Raw genomic sequence first — 17,603 nt, forward strand, 5'->3', positions numbered from 1 at the left:
AAAAAACTGCCATGCTTTATTTGTAAAGTAATCAAAATAGTTAGATGTACAAAAAAGCACCATGTACAAAGAATACCAGAGGAAGGACATCTTCCTAATTACACATTTCTCATTTAGCATTGCGAGCTGGCCTGCAGGTCCCAACTTGTACTGTAGCTTTATTTGCAAAATTAAGGATGTGGTCAAACTTAGAATATGCTTGGACTGTATGACAGAAATTAAAGTGGACTGCAGATAGAAATTAGATTTGTTTCCATTAACAACTCATACCAACCACCTTATAGCCCTCAGGGGTAAAAAAAACCACACGTCAAGTATCTGAGAAATAATGGAGTGAAAACAGCTCCAGAGCAATATTGCAAGATGCAGGTCTGCTATGAATGCATTTCTGTGAGCTCTTGATAAGTTAAACTTTCCTTTGGGAAAAGAGCACGTCTGTTGGTTAAAACTCCTCTCCCTGAGAATTTTGATAAATTTGTCTTGCAAAGCAAAACAAAGTCCTTTGAACTTCAACAGCTCCAAGGCCAACAGCATTTCAATGTTGTCACAGCCCATCTGCTACTCATGCACCCAGGGTGGCAGGTTGGGTTTTCGTTGCATTTTGGTTGTTTTTTTTTCTTGACATGGATCATCTTTTTATACTCGCTTCATTCCTCTGCCCATCARGCAGGCAAACACGGTCATGACCATCTTCGGCTTCACCTCCACAAGATCTTCTGGAAGAGCATAAACTCTGGCACCAATTCTTCTTGCCATGGACACAGCGTACCTATTCACCATGAAAAGATGAGGTGGTCAGCACTGAGACTGATATGATAAGTCAAATCCTGCCCCATCCAACACAATTTCATCTATTATTTATTAAGATTCAGGATGTGGAACAGTTTAATCATACCACATCCTTTTGTTTTACATTTTTTTCTCATCTTTTGCTGTTTCCTTTTCCACAGTAAAGTGTTTTTAATGTGCAAATTGACCTTTGAATGTCAAGTCCACTTTACCGACAGTTAAAAAAGAATCTTAATTAATATTTGTTAGGGCTAATAGCATATATAATGAAGGATTAATCATGTAGCTTTTACATTTCCTCTTCTGTTTGTTCCTTATGAATAACAAAGTGAGACTATTATCTGCCAGAAACTTTGCTGTCATTCTGCCACTGCAGAACAGTCTCAGAACACACATTTCAAAGGTATGTTTTAATASGCATACTTTAAACTTGACAATCTATGATGATTCAACAAGACAAAAGACATACAAGGGCTCAATTTCAAAACGCTGAGCCACCAGCTGAACACTTCAAATGCCTGAACAAACAGGTGAGAAATGGAGTATCACTGCTGAGAATTGCTGGAGTGGTTCTGCATTTCTCTCAAGCAGCCAGAGTTCAGCCAACTGCTCCCTCCAGTGTCACAGGCAAGCAAGTGCTGTCTGTGTAAAAAGTACTGTGYTAAAAGAGACTGAAAACCACAGCATTTATAAACTGTGCTACTCGAAATACCTGCAGCTTAATTCCAGCACACTGAATGTGCACCCTGTCAATGCAAAACAGCTTTTGAGACAGCAAACTTACTTAGCGTTATTCTGTTTGTCATCTTCTGATAGGTTACCAGTCTTTACAAGGTCATAGTTGATACAACCAGGCTGTATGGCATCAATTAAATCCACAACTGCCAAGCTCGTGCTGATAGTCTTGTCCTGGAGAATACAGGGACAGAGAAGGAAAGATGAGTGTCTAATCTTTGAGACATAATTCTTACCTCAATTCAGCTGCTCTGCGATGTGCAACCAAAAAAGTTTTAAATGAGCCTTTTCAAAGCAGCAGTGTTAGGGACTATTCCCAGGTGGGAAAACCACGCTGCTGCCTAACCTTTGTTAAAAATACAATATATATATCCAATTTACTGCGAGTGTTTGTGAAGAAATAATCGATGTGCAGGCAGCAGGTCTGCCCTGCTGAGCACAGCCCAAGGCACAGTGCTCACCTCCAAACACTCCAGCTTCAGCCCCTTTCCTTGCCAGCATCTCCACTCCCCCCTCTGCCCCAATCCTGAGCACCCTCCCCTCCTCTGCCACTCCTCCCCACTGTGGGCAGTCCTAAACAATCTCCTCTCCTGCAGCTTGAACCCACTCTGCTCCCAGCACAGACTGAACCCTGCCCTGTTTAAACTCCTTTCTAAGATGCYCCTGCTGCTCCTCCAGCTGAGGAAACACATTTTTGGGCACTCCTCTCCTTTTGTATGCAAGAAGGGAACCTGTACCTTGAAGTTCTGGATGGAGGTGGACTTGCCAGCTTCTTTCAGGGTCTGGTTGACCCAGCTGACTATGATGTCATCRTTGGCTTTCTGACCATCACCCAGGTCCTCCAGGACATTCAGCGTGTACCTGAGAACCAGCAGAGAGAACGAGATGAGGAACAGAGCCAAGGCAAAGCCAGGATGCAACACCAGCCATGGCAGCTTGGAAAGTCTTTACACAGTCTCAGTTGCAGGTTTGGGTTTTTTTTTAATTCCTTTAGCAAAAAGGAAGAACCATCTYATCTTGTCTGAAAAGTGATTTTTCATCTTTCTAGCACTCCATGTCCTTGACTAGGAGCTCACAAAATTGCCTGGACTCAGGGCATTTGTTAAACTGTTTGACCATKGAGCATTTGCTCCATAGGGGTCACACATTACCTGAAAGGTGTGGATTAACTCAAGAGCTGGCATTCAGACCTCTAATGYCAAATTAGGAGCTACCATGCAACTTTTTTTTTCAGATACGTATTTGCATAATCTTATAATTCTTCAGAACTAGTTAAGAAACAGGAGGATCAGTTTTATCTGTTATTAAGTTTCTTCTTTCCCCTATTCCAGTGAAAAAGAGGGCTATAAAGTAGCCCCAGAATGTTTCCGTCTCAATGTCCAATTAAAAATTAGAACATAAAAGTTGTGTAGTGCTCCTGCTCAGGGTTTCTGCAGGTGGACCAGACTTGAGCARGTGAGAGAGAGGTGATCCTGGTCACAGGATGATCACAGGTCCACCAAAGGGCTCTCCAGAGGTCTCTGCTCCAGCCTCTCGTGCAGCTCTGCCACAGTTTTGTCCAGTTTTGCTTCATAAACCTCCCCAAAATGACAAAGGTTTTGCAATCTTTCTGGATGACTGTTCCAGGTGCTGCAACATTCTCATGGAAAAGGCTTCCCAAGTTCTGTACTCCAYTCACAAGTTCCACATGTTTGAGGGGGGTCCTACCTCCTCATCAGCTGCCAGACCAAGGCCAGCGTCAGCGTCGGGTTCCCGTCGTTCAGGTCCTGCCCTCCGATGCCAACCAGGGAGAATTTGGCTGGATGCTTTCCCAGGTCTACAGCATAGTTACAGTTTTCAAGCTACACAGGACAAGGGTTTAAATAGAAAAATTACTCGCAAACACACTCACTCGACTGGAAGCCTCAAATAGGAACTTTTAGTGTTCATGGCTTCTTTAAAAGTTTTTTGACATGTTTACCTTTTTCATATTTGCTCCAAGTTTAGGGTACGGAGGCTTGTTAACCTTATTCCAGTCTACAGGAACTTTGATCTTTTCATATAATTGTAGTATTACCAGTGCATCTTGGAGATCACTAAAATGGAAAACATGGATTAAGTCTAATGTCCCAAGATTTGAGTGCACTCTGTCACATCGTGAATAATGACTATTCTTTACAGGCTGTTGCAATTTCAACAACCTTAAAAAGATTTAAAAAAAAAAGCTGTGTCTCCCAAGAGCCTGAAGCTTACCCATAGAGGTGATTTACGTGGGGGTTCACGCCAAGGGAGTTCATCCAGTTACGGAAGGTCCGTTCCTCACGCGTCTCTCCTACATGAGAGAAAACWGGTTCACTGCAAATCCTGCGAGTTCAAAACTAAGCAGGGACTTCTACCCTSCAAGGCAGGGCCTTCTGAGCAGCATAGCTCAATTTCACACAGCTCATCAGGAGGTTTTTAATCAGGGAGGAAGCATTTTTTTCTACTATAATTTTTTCAAAGGAAGAGGGTGACACTGATATTGAGTCTTGGATATTGTTCTGATTTCCTCAGGCCTCAGAAGAGCCTTTTGCACTTTCTGCAAGAAAATGCAGCAGGAAGATCTTTCTCCAGGATGTTAGCTAACTGCTGTCAAAGCCCCAGGCCCAKCTGTGCCAACAATTACCACTCCCATTTACATCTCAACAATTACTGCTGCCATGAACATCTCACTGCGTTACTGAGGTTTTCTTGCCCATCACAGGAAATGGCAAAACCGAATTCCCTGACACGGTGAGTGACGGGCTGCTGGCAGCATGCCTACAGGTTCAGGCTCCACAACAGGGTCAAAGCAGCTGGACAGGCTGCCAAGTGCCCTTGTCACCTGCCCCAAATGAGTAAACAGCCACTGCAGCACCGAAGCCTCAAATCATAGGTKTTACTTCAGTGGAGATACCTCTGCAGGGCACAGCCTCCTGTGACACAACTGTTTACTTCAGATATTCCCCTCCTGCTAATTTTGTGTCTGATACGGCCATCACCTTCCAGAAGGGTCCAGTCGATGTCCTGGTTTTCAGGCTTGGTGAGTGCTGGGTACTTGTTGAACAGGTTGGCAACGAAGGCCAGGTTCAGTTTGGGGTTGCCGCTGACCACGTCAGCCGGCGTGACGAACTGCCGGCAGCCCAGGCGATCCGCCTGCTGCAGCATGTACTCTGCCCTCCTCAGGTCATCCTTCTCCTGCAGGGAGGCAATGAACACGAGCTGTCATGGCACAGACTGGGCCACAGAGCAGATGGAAGCTCCTGGCACTGCCTGGAGCGATGTCACAAGCCCAGGTTTGGCACCAGTCCCTAACAGAGTAAAGGGACGAGGTGCATGCACCAAGCTCTGCTGCTGGGCAGTTGTCGTGGCTTGCCTCACAAGTTTTCCTATTATGCTGTTTTCCAAGCTCACATGCTGTCCAATTTCCATGCTTTTGGGACTTGGTGGTTCATAAGAAGTCAACATGCTCCCAAATGGAGCAAACCCACCAAGAATTTCTCAATCACCGGTGTTAATTGGAGGGCAGCGACCAGGCTGGCTGCAGGCACTCATTGAGCACACACCCGAGGTGTGCCCATGGCCACTGACACTGTACACGCTCCAGAAATTAAGATACCAGGTTACCCAGATGTCACAGGGCAATGACAGGGTACAGGCTGCTCATGATCCTACAGGATGAGGACAGGACAGCACAGCCTGAATACTTACATTGAAACCTGACATGTTAATATCGATCTGAGGCTCTCCTTCTTTCTGCCCTTTGGGTGCAATTTGATTGAGGAGGTGGAAATAGGCTCTGGAATCCTGAAATGGATGAAAAAGAAAACTCAGGTCACCCGCACAGCAGTGAATACACCATAACAATTAATTTCAAAATCTCATTTTTAACAAGTCACCGTGCATAATTGGCTTATGTACCTTTACTGAATTGCCAAAATCTGTAAGCTTAAAAGAGAGCACAATGGTAGAAATCCAGGCAGCAGGAAAGGAAACAAAGGGAAAAGGTTAGAAATATTTAAGATGACAATTATGTGGTTTGACTGTTTGCCTTTGCCTCTGCAGTGGCTGGAGGAGGCAATGACCCCATGCTGCTCACACTCATGGCCCCCAGATGCCCCAGGGCAGCCATTCCTATTGCCACAGCAATGATGAAAAATGGCTCAGCAAAGACAAATTTCGAACAAAAAGCTGATTATAAGATGTCTGAATGTTTTCTTCTGTGCCTGCCCGTTAGCTAGAACAGCTAAGAGAAGAGAGGCCAGGGACAGCCACAAACCAGGAGGAGCCAATAGCTGTAGAGATTATTTATCATGTCCTTTTAACACATAGTGATTATTTATCATGTCCTTTTAGTTCTCAGCACTGGGGAGAACCTCAGCATACCCTGGAAGCCATGGGGCTGCACCAGAGAAGTCCAGAGCTATCGGCAAAATGATAAGTAATTTTGGAGCTGGAAATAAGAGTGACCATGTGTGCACACATGCACACACAGGTCACATTTGTGCTCCTCATACACATAATCAATTTTCTTTCCATTTCAGTGTTCTTTTTCCTCTTCCAAACTGCTGGTCATGTCCAGAGACCTGCTGAGACCAGTGTCCAGAAATGCCACACTAACCTGGCACACTATGCTCCTTTTCTCACCAGGGCCCCCCACACATCTGAAAAGCAGCTCTGAGAGTTCCCACTCCCATTCCAACTAAACYCAGTGTGGAGAATGAGAGGTTTTGTTTCCCTTTCTCTCTCCAGCCCATGACATTTTGGATGAAATGTCACCACCTGCCAAGGGCATGTGAAGTCTCACTTTCCAGTGAAGCATTTTTTCCTTTTATCTCCATCAAAATATGGATTAAGGACATTCAGAAACATGAATAACACCAGTTTCACAGTTGATTAAAACACAAAACAGCAGCAGCACTGAAGGAAACACTCAGACAGTTCAACACTGGGCTCATCCTCAAGGCAAGAGAGAACAGCACCACAAAACCTCAAACAGATCATCCCAAACCCCCCTGGAAAGACCACTCAGGGTATTAGGGGTTAAGAAAGGTCCTGTCTGAGGATGAAAGGCCTCATTTACACATGCAAATACATCCCTGCCAGGCTCCCAGTCTTTCCCCAGGCATTGCAAGTCAGGAGAGCTTTGGTACCTTGATATCTGAGCTGAAGTTACTGATTTTGTGCCAGCCTGCGTTTTCCAGGTGGTAGTTGGCCCATCTTAGGAGCAGCTCTTCTGGGGACAGTTTCATAAGATCCTCCAGGTTTTCACCATCACGGAGTAAGGCAGCCAGTGCTGGAAGAAAAACACTTGTGAGGGAAGAGGCAAACMTGCATGCCAGAATTAGAGCTGCTGCAAGATTTCAGGGGGACAAAATACCAACTACTGATTATGTCAAAATATTCTGGGTATTAGCAGAGTTTTYCTGAGTTGGTTGTTACACAGGAGGAGTACAAATTATCTAGAAAACTATGTGTAAAAAAGTATTTTCCATTTTCATGTATAACAAAATTCTCTGGACTTTATGTGCTGTCTTTTAAGCTGATGACAGGAAGCTAAATGCAAATGTACTTCTATCTCAATGAAAAATGCTTCCAAGCAGTTTCACAAGCAATGTTAAAAAAAGCCAGAGAAAGATAAGCACCCTTTCAGCTGGCCAGTGCTTGCCTTGCCATGAATTTTCAATCTAAGCCAAACAATGTCACCACTTCATGATGGGGAAGCTTAAATAAAAGACACTGAAGCCCCTCCACCCATCTGGATGCTCTGATAATAACCTGCAGGAATATCAGAGCTCTTCAGATGATTTGAAAAGTTGAAATTTTGGAGGCAGTCATGCAGAACCAAGTGAGCACAGGAAGAGAGCTGCAACACCAGTCTCTCATCGTCAAGGACAAAGCAAGAGCTGCACCAGTGACAGCAGCAAGGAGGATTTTAGAAACAAATAATTACCAAAGAGCTGAAGTCCCCCTTTCAAAAAACAATTTTTTGTGAGAAAGATATGAGTTGTTTATAATCCTAAAAGGATCCAAGCAGCTTTTGCCAGCTGCCAGCACTGCCAGGTACCTGTGGCTGGAGCAGCCTGGGGAATCACCGAGCACGGTATTCATTCAGGTTCAAGCCAGGCTTGGCTCCCAGGCTGGGTCTCAGCCAGCTCCCCAARGCTGGCACACATCACCAGGGTGGCACAACCCTGCAAGGACCTGCATGGCTACAGCCAGCCTGGAGAACACCCAGCCTGGCACACGCCCCGGTGACCCTGCTCCAGCAGAGAGGAGGGAGCGAAGAGGCAGGGCTGAGGCTGTGTCCGTGCTTTAGACACCATCACCCAGCTTAATTTACCTTCATTTCTGCTGAGCTCGATGTCAGCAAACAGGCCAATCTTGATGATCTGCCAGAGGAGCCCGAGCACCAGGTGGGGCTTCCCTTCCCTCAAGTCCTCCGCGCCAATATTGACAACATGACAGCCGATGGCCGACGCAGAATTCAAGGCCAGGTTCAGGTTCTCCTGCAAACAGCAAAGCCCAGTCAGACACAGCCCAGGGAGAAGCTGCTTTCCCTTTCATCCAGCACCAGCAGAGTGGAGGCTTCACCCTGGTCCTTGCTCCAACACTCAGAGGAAGCGCTCCCAGGCGCTCTCCAGCTGAAGTTTTAAGGGAGCTGTGGTGGCAGCAGGCTGAATCAATAAGAACTGAACTAGGCACCTGGGTTTAATTTCACCTCTGGTGTTTAGTTTCAGCCTCCGAGTTAGTTGCATCTAGGGGCAGCAACAAGGAGGCTACAGAAGTGCTAATTTATACACACACACACACACAGAGGCATCCTCACAAAAACTGCCTGCCCTACTATGAAATGATTCACAGCCAACACCAACAACAACATGGTTTAAAAAAGGACAGTGCTGTACCTAATCACCACAGCAATATCAGGTGTGCACAGCATTTCTGCCACTTTACCCCTTTTTCTAATTAATTTAGCATTTTTGACCCATGTCCACAGAACTGTCAATTATACACGGTACAAAACTGGATTTAATAATTMAACAGATGCTATAAAACTTGCTCCTTTCCAACATTTCACAATAATGCCCTGAGGTACCATGTTGCATTCATTAATTCTATCTTAATAGGAATTTCAGAAAATAAAATACAGAAATGCATTATACCTGAATTATGAATGGTGTGAGTTTCTTCTTATTAATTGCTCTTTCATCWATTGTGTCAGGCACAGAAAGATTGATCATTTTGCTGTTGGGAAGAAAAACGATGACATTTGAACAACATTTAGTACTTAATCTGAACAAAACTCAATGCACTGTAAAAATACTCACCACAGCACATTTCCTTTAGCCTGCTTGGTTTTGTGTATTTTTTTTTCATCAAATCAAGGTTGTATAAATCAGAAGTTAATATTTATGTTATCAAGAATGTATTTGTAACTAATAGCTAAGCCTGAAACTTTAAACAAGCTCCCAGCCACTACTGATCTCAGCTGCTGGAGCAAAAAGAGCACATGAATTATTCACAGTGCAGGCACTGAACTGGCCAAGACTCATTGCTCTGCTGACATCCACTGCACATTCTAGTAAGACAACAAGCTTCCTCCCATTGTAAAGGTTTACTACTGCTGGCAAGAAAACCTACCCAAAAAAAGAACAAACACTTGGAGAGCTCAGTAGGGAGAATGAGAGAACAATGAATTTTTAAYCAACAGAAAATATGGCAAATTTAAACTTTACATTATGAACTACTTCCTACTCAGTTCAGTCTTTGCCTAAAGACACAAATTACTTGAAACTTGGGAAATAAACAAACTAAAAATATGCATCACGAGCTAAAGTTAAAAATAARAGAAATTAAAGACAACAGGTAAGCCACTTAAACTTACTTTGTGTATTGATATAAAGTTACTAAAATTGCAGATTGATCCACTTCTCCACTATAGTAATTCAATTCCAATAARAAAATGAACCCATAAAACCAACAAAAAACTTCATGCAGAGAAGATGGCTGGTATTCAGCAGGCCTGRATGCCTTCTGTTCTCAGCAGTAACAAAACAAATCACCTTCCTTCCTTAGTGCAGTTGTTGAAAAGAGCAACAAGAGGATTCCCAGAAAATCCATTTTTGGGTTATTGCACAGTMAGGTCACTAACATTCCCACAGAGGACACTGCCTGTGTACACATCCACGAGGATGGGCTGTTTGTGCCATGTGCCCCCTCAGGCTGGGGGGCACCAGGACAATTCCTGCTCCCACCAAGCACCTTCTGCCCCCTCAGCAAACTCAGGCTCAGACAAAAGCACTGGATGAAAATATCAGCTGAGGTATCACACAATGGCACTGAAAGCCTGGGAGACTGAGCCTCTTTTTATATGTGCAAAACGTTATGCACACACACCAGCCTAGAATAGGATGAAATTTCCCCTAACTACAGTTTTGAAAGTTATTTTAGTGATTTTTATTTTTTTTTTTTCAATTCAGGAGGCATCATGACTTACCACAGCACAATCCCATCTCCCACAGCTTTGAACAGGTCATCTGTATTTGGGTTCATTGGAATAACGTGCTTGCAGTCGGGATCACTYTCCAGGGCTTTGTTTATCCAGTTCACAAAGGCATATTTCTCTTCCTCTAAGAAAACCAATCATAAATTTAACACAGGTTGTTTCATAACATAGCAAAGATTTCCCCCCCAAAAAACAGAGTACAATAGCCCAGGGAAGTAAGATCCCCACTATCATTAACACATATTTTATTAGYCACACAAAGTTTAAAGAAAGAAGACTTGCACTTCCAATTACCAGAATATTCCTGTTATTTACTTGTTACTTAATAACTTTATTATACTGAAGTGTRACAGAAGGACTTCATCAGCAAGCACAGTTAACAAAGCAAATAAGAACACATTTAACTTACACACTGCTAAAAATTTGCAGCCTATAAATACCGTCCTGCTCTCACCCGGACGTGGGAATCACTGAGCACATGGCATGGTGGTAGAAACGGGCTGGTTTTGGCACAGCCTCCAAAAAGCCAAGAGAAGAGTGGAAGCAGAGTGGTACCTGAGTAGGAGTGCTGTGTCCCCTCGCTGGAGAGCTCCGAGGTGCCCCCGATGGCACAGATCCCTTCCTTCCTGTTAATGGCCCTGCGGAACGTTTTAGCGATGTCGCTGCTTTTCACCTCTTGGAARATCTACAATTCAAAGAGCTCTGTTAGACGAGAAAAATTCACCTCCATCATGCGAAAGGAACACAGAAGGAGCTATTTCTTCTCAGCTTTAAAGCAAACTTAGCAGTAAAATCAGCAATGTGAAGGGCTCAGCAAGGGTGTAGTGGAATTAAATCTGACATGGTCACCCCACTGTSTCAAACACACGCTGTGAGTGCCTACTCAAACAGAAGCATTAGGCATGAAGTACCCTGCATAATTTACCCTCACAGGTAGATTTCAAGAGACCACAAGAAAAAAACACAAAATCTTTGCAGTCTGAGCACAGGTAAGACATGCAGCAGTTCCTGCAGGGCCAAACTTGAGAAAGCTGTGGTGCAATTTTAACCTTTCTGCATAAGCCAGATGCTGGTGGGACTGTGACTTTAGTTCACACAGAAGACTTTGTCCACAACCCAAGAAACAATTCTCTTTAAGCATATAACAGTCAAATCTGCAATAAAGTGTAACAAGAGTGCTCCAGTAAGGATTCCCTCTTCCTCAACAGCAGGCTTGGGCTAACTGGCTAAACACCCTCTTGTTGGAGGGTGAAGAGATGCTTTAGCACAGAAAGATTACTTGTGTCATTTGCACAGGTTGGATGTCACTGTTAGTGGCCTCAMGGCCCCACAAAACTGAACAGCTATTAGTAAAAAACACATTCARTGGCTGGAAAGCCTGAACTCCCTCAAAACTAAAGTCCAGTTTGTAAAAATCATGCAGCTGAGCAGTGTTGCTAATGTACACTTCAGCTGCCCTGACACATTTTATGTTTACTCAATCACTGGTACCTTTCAAATGTGACAGAAGAGATTTATTTCTCCTTTCCTAATGCAAAGTTAAGAGTTATGGACCAGCTCAAACCAACAGCTGAAACATGCACACAGCATGCAAGTGCTCCACAAACTGCACACAAACTCCAACTTACTAGCTGGCTCCGAACTCAAAAGTTCAGAGGGTCTGAAAACAATTAAGGAAGGTGAAGATAAATTAAGAAATATCAAGAAAACTAATTGACATGAAAACAGCTCCCTCAATGTGCTGCACATACTTTAATTACTCTTTCAGCATTCAGTCATCAGAGCATCAAAAGGAWGAAGGATGTACATGAAACCATTACCACAGAAGACTTGGGCTTTTATAAAAATCAGTAAATTTTAAAATTCTGACCTATTTCTGCCACAAAAGACTGATCCTTCAACTTTTCCTATCTCCTTACTCCCGTTCTTCTCTTTTGAGGCAACAAATTTGAATTTTCCTAGGTCGCCATCTAAGATACATCCAAGAGTATCTTGAAATGCCCTCTCGAGTCTTTAGCAAATACTTACATTAAACACAGAAAGGAAATKATACTGATACACTGGGAAAACAAGCATTCATCCATGAGCCTGGAAAAACTGAACAGCTTCCAGTAAATACTGTAAGCTTGAATCATTGCTTGAATCATTCCACCTTGTGTGGAAACAGTATTTTGGCCTCCAATGAAGATTTTGTACAGGAAAACCACGTGGATTCCAATATTTCCCCTCTATCCAAATCTGAAGGCTGTCAATGACAGCACAAAAGATTGATCATATGCAGATACCTGTACAAAKAACTGATTTTTAAGTGGCTAAGCCTCAGAATTGATCAGCTTGTCAAAAGAAAAGCAGGATTAGGGTAAGTGGCTGAGAAGTCAGGTTCAGTCTACTGTCTTCCTTGACTTTGCCTAAAAGGGGTCCCCCAGGCTGCTGGCAACTCAGAAATATCACTTACATAGACAAATTCTTCAAAACTAATCTTCCCATCTTTATTCTTGTCGCCGTCGATCATGAGCTTCTGGATGATCTCCCTGACCTTGTAGCCAGGGAGGGGCAGGCTGGCCTCCTTGAACAGCTCGTGCAGCTCGTAGTCACAGATGAACCCATTGCTGTTGAGGTCTGAGGAGGAAAAGAGGCAGCAGAAGGTTTTAGAAATGTGCCTGTACCTGACAGGATTGACCCYCAAGAGAGAGGCAAAAACACATCCACACCACGGCTTGTGAATCCACAGAGGGCATGGGCACACAGCAGGATGGCCACACCAAAAATATCACTGAGCACATTGTTCAGAGACACCACCAGGAGTCAAAGGAAATACACACAGCACATCCTCAGAGAGGATTCCAACACATGGAACCCTCTGGCTCTGGGCAACAGCAGCTTCRAAGCAGGACTGACCACAACAGCTCTGGGCACGTGTGACAAGCCTGGTGTAAAAGTTCCACAACAGAACATCTGCATTTTCATCAACGATCTCCAGGATGTCTCTTTTGACATCTAACTACCGCTGCCTTTGYATGTTAAAAACAGATGGTAATGAAACACAGCACCTCTTAATTTCTGAACTGAAAACACCAAGTCAGTTCTGCAGTTGCAYTTTTATCATGTTGACAATGACGATGTTCTCCATCTAACACTGACAGCAAATCATAACCAGATATTTTATTGCTGCCCAAGAATGCTCTGCAAGGGCATCTGCTCTCACAGAGAATCACCATGCCACAGCAGCACTGTGTGTTTAGTTAAGATATTGTAACTTACTTCACTAATTCAGTGCATGAAGAGCTGCACCAGACACAAAATTTGGTTTCCTTCAAAACCAAATCTCACCACAGCCACTGGGGTCAGTATTAATGCTTAGCCACTGGGGTCAGTATTAATGCTTAAAGGGAGATGCTTTCAAGAATAAAAGAAAGCAATTGGGATAGCTCTAAGGTCCAGGATAGTTTGGGGTTTTTTTTTTACCAAATTGTGAAGGTCAATTTATTTTTAATGAGGARTCTGTGGTTTTTAGGTTTGTTTCACAGCAATGTTCCAGCAAGCAGCATGTTTGCACCAGCACTCCAGCCGTCCTCATTTTCCAGATTCATATGGGAATATGGGATTTTAAAATTGTTTTTATCAGTTAGCAAGRAAGTGAAGCTTTGCTCAGTGGCAATTATCCAAAGTACCCAGAGAAACCTGCACTCCCTCCTACACTCCAGTCTCTATGTCTCAGACTGAGAAAGAGCATCAGTTCCAGYGGATTAATAAATACATTAAACTACTTTATGAAAAGTCAGTGTTTACAATAATGCTGATGAAATAAAGTGGTTTGGGGCAATGATTAATGATACCAATTGTCTGCTGTCTGACCCTCAGTTTTAGAATTTTATTCCAAAATAATRCAAGCTTACAAAGGCAAGCTTTATTAACAGTCCAGCCTCAGTTGTCATGAGCAAACTATTTCCCCTCTAGATAAATCACAGCTTCTTCTATTACAGTATTTTTATTACTGAATCTAGCTTCACAATATGCATCTTTTCCCCTCCTTACAGCCAGAGAAGAAAATAAGTCAAGAAGGGATTTCCTAATCTTCAGGGCCTATGAACCTAAAACATAACTTTGCTTTCACCCTCAGCCTAGAGCCAACTCCCACTGCTTCTGCCTGTGCCTGACTGAACCAACCACAAACCTTTGCCATGCTGCCAAATTAAGCAGGTAAATCCAAAAACATCTGTTCATCACTTCTTCCAATCAATCCACAACCTAAGTTTTACATCTAACGAAATGTTAGAGTGGATGTAAGCAGCAAGCGAAGGACAGAGCAAAATAAGATTTCAAAATATATAAATTGCAACCTTGACAGGATCTGATTCAGGCTCAGATTTGGTAAAGGTCTTCCCCTTGACATGTCTAGGTTAAGCTTTCAGAACTGTTTCTGATTCAGCTTTGCATGTGCCACGTCTGAGACTATTCAGATGTGAAAGGGATAAAACCTTGTATGGTATTTCATGAGGCAGAAGCCTTTTGGGTGAGACATCAGGAAACCRAGCCCCAAAGTCTGCAACTCCAATTTGGGATACATGGATAAAAGGATTCTGAAACCTATTTTAGAGCTTGGTTTGACATAGGAAGCCCTGCAGGGCAGGTATCAGGAATTTACTCCAAGCTGGGTAAATTTCTGCCCAGTCTGACAGTCTCACTCATTCCTGCAATCAGCATCTTCCCCAATCCTCCAGGTGTGCCTAGTTCAAAGAATATTCACCTTTGCTCACTAAAAAATAATAAAAAATAGGAGCTCTGCCACASGAAGAGCCATCTGAAATGCAGCTCACATGGGAGCTCACATGAGACAGGAGCATGGCACAAGGGAAGATTTCACCCATCAGGAAAGGCTGCACAGGGCTCAGACAAACAGCACAAAACCAAGTGTGGAGGACACAATTCACTCAAAATCATTGATTCTCAGGACTCAGGACCCAAACAGCCACTTGTAAGAGTTACTCTTCYATAGCATCTTGGGAAAAAAATGAATCATCAATTTACTTCACAGATTGAAAGGGCATCTATGTCCCAGACACTTGGGAGTGGGAATTAAAAGTAAATCAGGTCCATTACTTTAATTGCAAGACTGTACATTAAGTTACAGTTTTGCAYTGAAGATGCTCTCATTTCAAGTTTTAGCTTCTTGGCCACAGAATTTGAGCCTGMTGGTTTTACCATAAAGTGGTGCTGGCCTGTGGTTTTGGCTTGCTAGCAGAGTCAAGTAATGACTGACTGCGTGATGGAAAATGGACCTGTTCTTAACATGTCAAAAAGCCTGACATGACAAATAGGCTTGAGATCCTGATCCCACAGGGCAGCTGCTTCCCTTCCTGCTGTCTCTGCTCTCCTTCTGGCATCAAATGTACAAAGCAGCAGCATTTAAAAGAAAAAAACAAAAAACCCCCCACCTCTGTAGTACCCGCCAGYTCCAAAACTATTTCCAGCATCACTGCAGGCCCACCATATGGTGCCTTGCTGGATGTCCTGCAACAGGCCCAGATTTCAGACACAAGGTGGTCTAAAATCCCTTTCTAACAAAATCTGAGATGGTATTCAACAGCTGAAGAGGCTGTCAAAATAGAAGCTATCCCAAATGAAATCCTTCGGCGGCCTGCCCAGAATTACGAATGGAAGAAAGCGAAATTGTTTTAACAGACAAGCTACAGSCTGGATTCATTATGGCCTGCCTGATGGAAAGGAAACTACAGCACATCTGAAGTTTCCTATTTCTACTGAAAGATGCATGCACGCCAGCRTGCTAAACCTGGGAAAGGTCACGGCAGCGACACACGGCCCCGGCCATGCGCAGGTGGCGCAGCAAAGCCACAGCCAATCCCAAAAGCTGCTTCCAGCTCTGGCTCAGCTTCCTCCCGAGGACAAGTCCTTAAAATAGCTTAAATAACAGGATGCAAGAGGGGAAAGTAACCCACACGTTTCCTTTTAAGGACATATGCTCAGCAGGACACACTAGCAGGAKCACAGATCCCTGCTTGCCCTAAGCCAATGTTTTGGGCCATTGTTTCACCACCTTGCAGCGCTGAACAAAGTGTTCGGCTGGGTTATGATTTTTGAGTACTTCGTGTTTCCAGAAAAGATGCTTATCTCTGCTTATCTCAGAAGGAGGGAGAAGGAAGACAAATAAACAGAGCAAGTTTGCAGATTTTGTTCTGCCACGCCTCCCCTCTGAAGTGCCACTGTCTGGCCAAGCGCACACGAACAGGCACCTGTTCCACGGGACAAATTCAGAGATCCCCTGAGACCTGGAACAACCTGCTCTTCTCCCACTAACCTGTGGGTCACTCAAAGCCTAGACAGTTCCAGTRCCCCACTTAATTACTGTTTTCAGACATTACAAAGCTTTTTTTCCCCACTGCTCTTTACCACCTGGATCAGTTCCAACACAAATAACTGGCTGCGGGATGCTGGGAGCTGCTACTCTGTGCTATAGCTGACTTTAGTGATAACCTTAGACAGTGGTTTCTCACCTGTGGATTGTTTCAATAAGCTCTAGGATGCCTGTGGAACTGATACTTTTTTCTGGCTGCCAGAGAACAGCACACATGTGAGAGATGCAATAACTTCAAGGGGCAYGGAAGGCAAGTGGTGACAGAGTAAACGGTGTCACACCTCACTGCCTTCCAGCACCACCAGATGTCTCAATGCAGTCCAGCTGCAGACAGAAAACTGGTCAAACACACACACCTTTGAAGTCCCATCAACCCACACGTGCAGAGCAGCACCTTGCCCCGTGCTGGAGCTAGAGCAGGTCTGCAGGAAGCCCCACCAGCCATGCATCGGAGCAGGGCACATCTTGGCGAGCAGAAATGAGTGAAATGCTTCCTCCTCCCCACATCTCCTTCATGACATCCTAGAAGCCACCCAGCTGCGTTCTGCTATAACCACGCTTCCCAGTGCATTCCAAATCTTCCAGGTAGCTGGGAGATGAAAAACAGGTTTCATTTCACAYAGCAGACTCAGTCCAGCTTCTGTTCACATTCACTAGAGGTGCTAGTAGAAGTTCACAGTGAAAGTCAGCCACCCAGCCAGTGACCAGTTCTACATCCCAGGGCAAACAGGGCTCCTTTAGGCAAGAATAAAGGGATTGAGAGCATTAAAGACTCCTGACAGGCGTGTCCCACATGCTTACGGGCTCYACCATGCCTACAGCACGCAAAACAAGGCAGTTAAAAAGAACTAGCAGATCCCATCTCACTTGTGGGTATGTCCAGGCTAATTAGCACATTTCTCATTAATACCTAAGTTCTGACACTGCCTTTATAATTTAAAACCAAGCAGGCACCYACTTCCTGAGCAGGGTGAGCTGGTTTCCTAAAACAAACCAGGATTTGAMTTGGGTTTCTCCACGTTTCCAATGCAAAGGCACCTGGCCAACCTAACCCCGATAATTTGCCCCACACCGATGTCAAAAAGCCACCACATTCCAGAGAGGTTAATAATTTTAAATGTATCCAAGGACAGAACAGGCTGCCTACATGCCAGCCTTGTTGAGATCTGCCCTCACAGGCTCATTACAGAGGGATACACT

At 44.1% G+C, this 17,603-nt stretch overlaps 1 protein-coding gene across 5 annotated transcripts in view; it reads right to left on the bottom strand.

Annotated features, from left to right (window-relative positions):
• Window positions 1-6: 6 nt before the first annotated feature.
• The window catches only part of PLS3 (plastin 3), a 47,738-nt gene continuing 30,141 nt past the window's right edge, over window positions 7-17,603 (bottom strand). For all 5 annotated transcript variants that reach the window (XM_057381521.1, XM_057381525.1, XM_057381522.1 and 2 more), the window contains exons 3-16: window positions 12,486-12,649; window positions 10,586-10,715; window positions 10,022-10,154; window positions 8,688-8,769; window positions 7,865-8,030; window positions 6,675-6,817; window positions 5,233-5,328; window positions 4,524-4,719; window positions 3,757-3,835; window positions 3,485-3,599; window positions 3,232-3,365; window positions 2,262-2,385; window positions 1,574-1,698; window positions 7-769 (exon numbers count right to left, since the gene is read on the bottom strand). In XM_057381521.1, coding sequence (XP_057237504.1) covers window positions 637-769; window positions 1,574-1,698; window positions 2,262-2,385; window positions 3,232-3,365; window positions 3,485-3,599; window positions 3,757-3,835; window positions 4,524-4,719; window positions 5,233-5,328; window positions 6,675-6,817; window positions 7,865-8,030; window positions 8,688-8,769; window positions 10,022-10,154; window positions 10,586-10,715; window positions 12,486-12,649 — 1,820 coding nt within the window. In that variant the 3' untranslated portion in view covers window positions 7-636. The remainder of the gene's footprint in view (window positions 770-1,573; window positions 1,699-2,261; window positions 2,386-3,231; window positions 3,366-3,484; window positions 3,600-3,756; window positions 3,836-4,523; window positions 4,720-5,232; window positions 5,329-6,674; window positions 6,818-7,864; window positions 8,031-8,687; window positions 8,770-10,021; window positions 10,155-10,585; window positions 10,716-12,485; window positions 12,650-17,603) is intronic.

This window comes from Malurus melanocephalus, unplaced genomic scaffold (assembly GCF_030028575.1).
Source record: "Malurus melanocephalus ecotype Western Australia unplaced genomic scaffold, MMel_1.1 scaffold_514, whole genome shotgun sequence".
In the NCBI taxonomy this organism is placed as follows: domain Eukaryota; kingdom Metazoa; phylum Chordata; class Aves; order Passeriformes; family Maluridae; genus Malurus; species Malurus melanocephalus.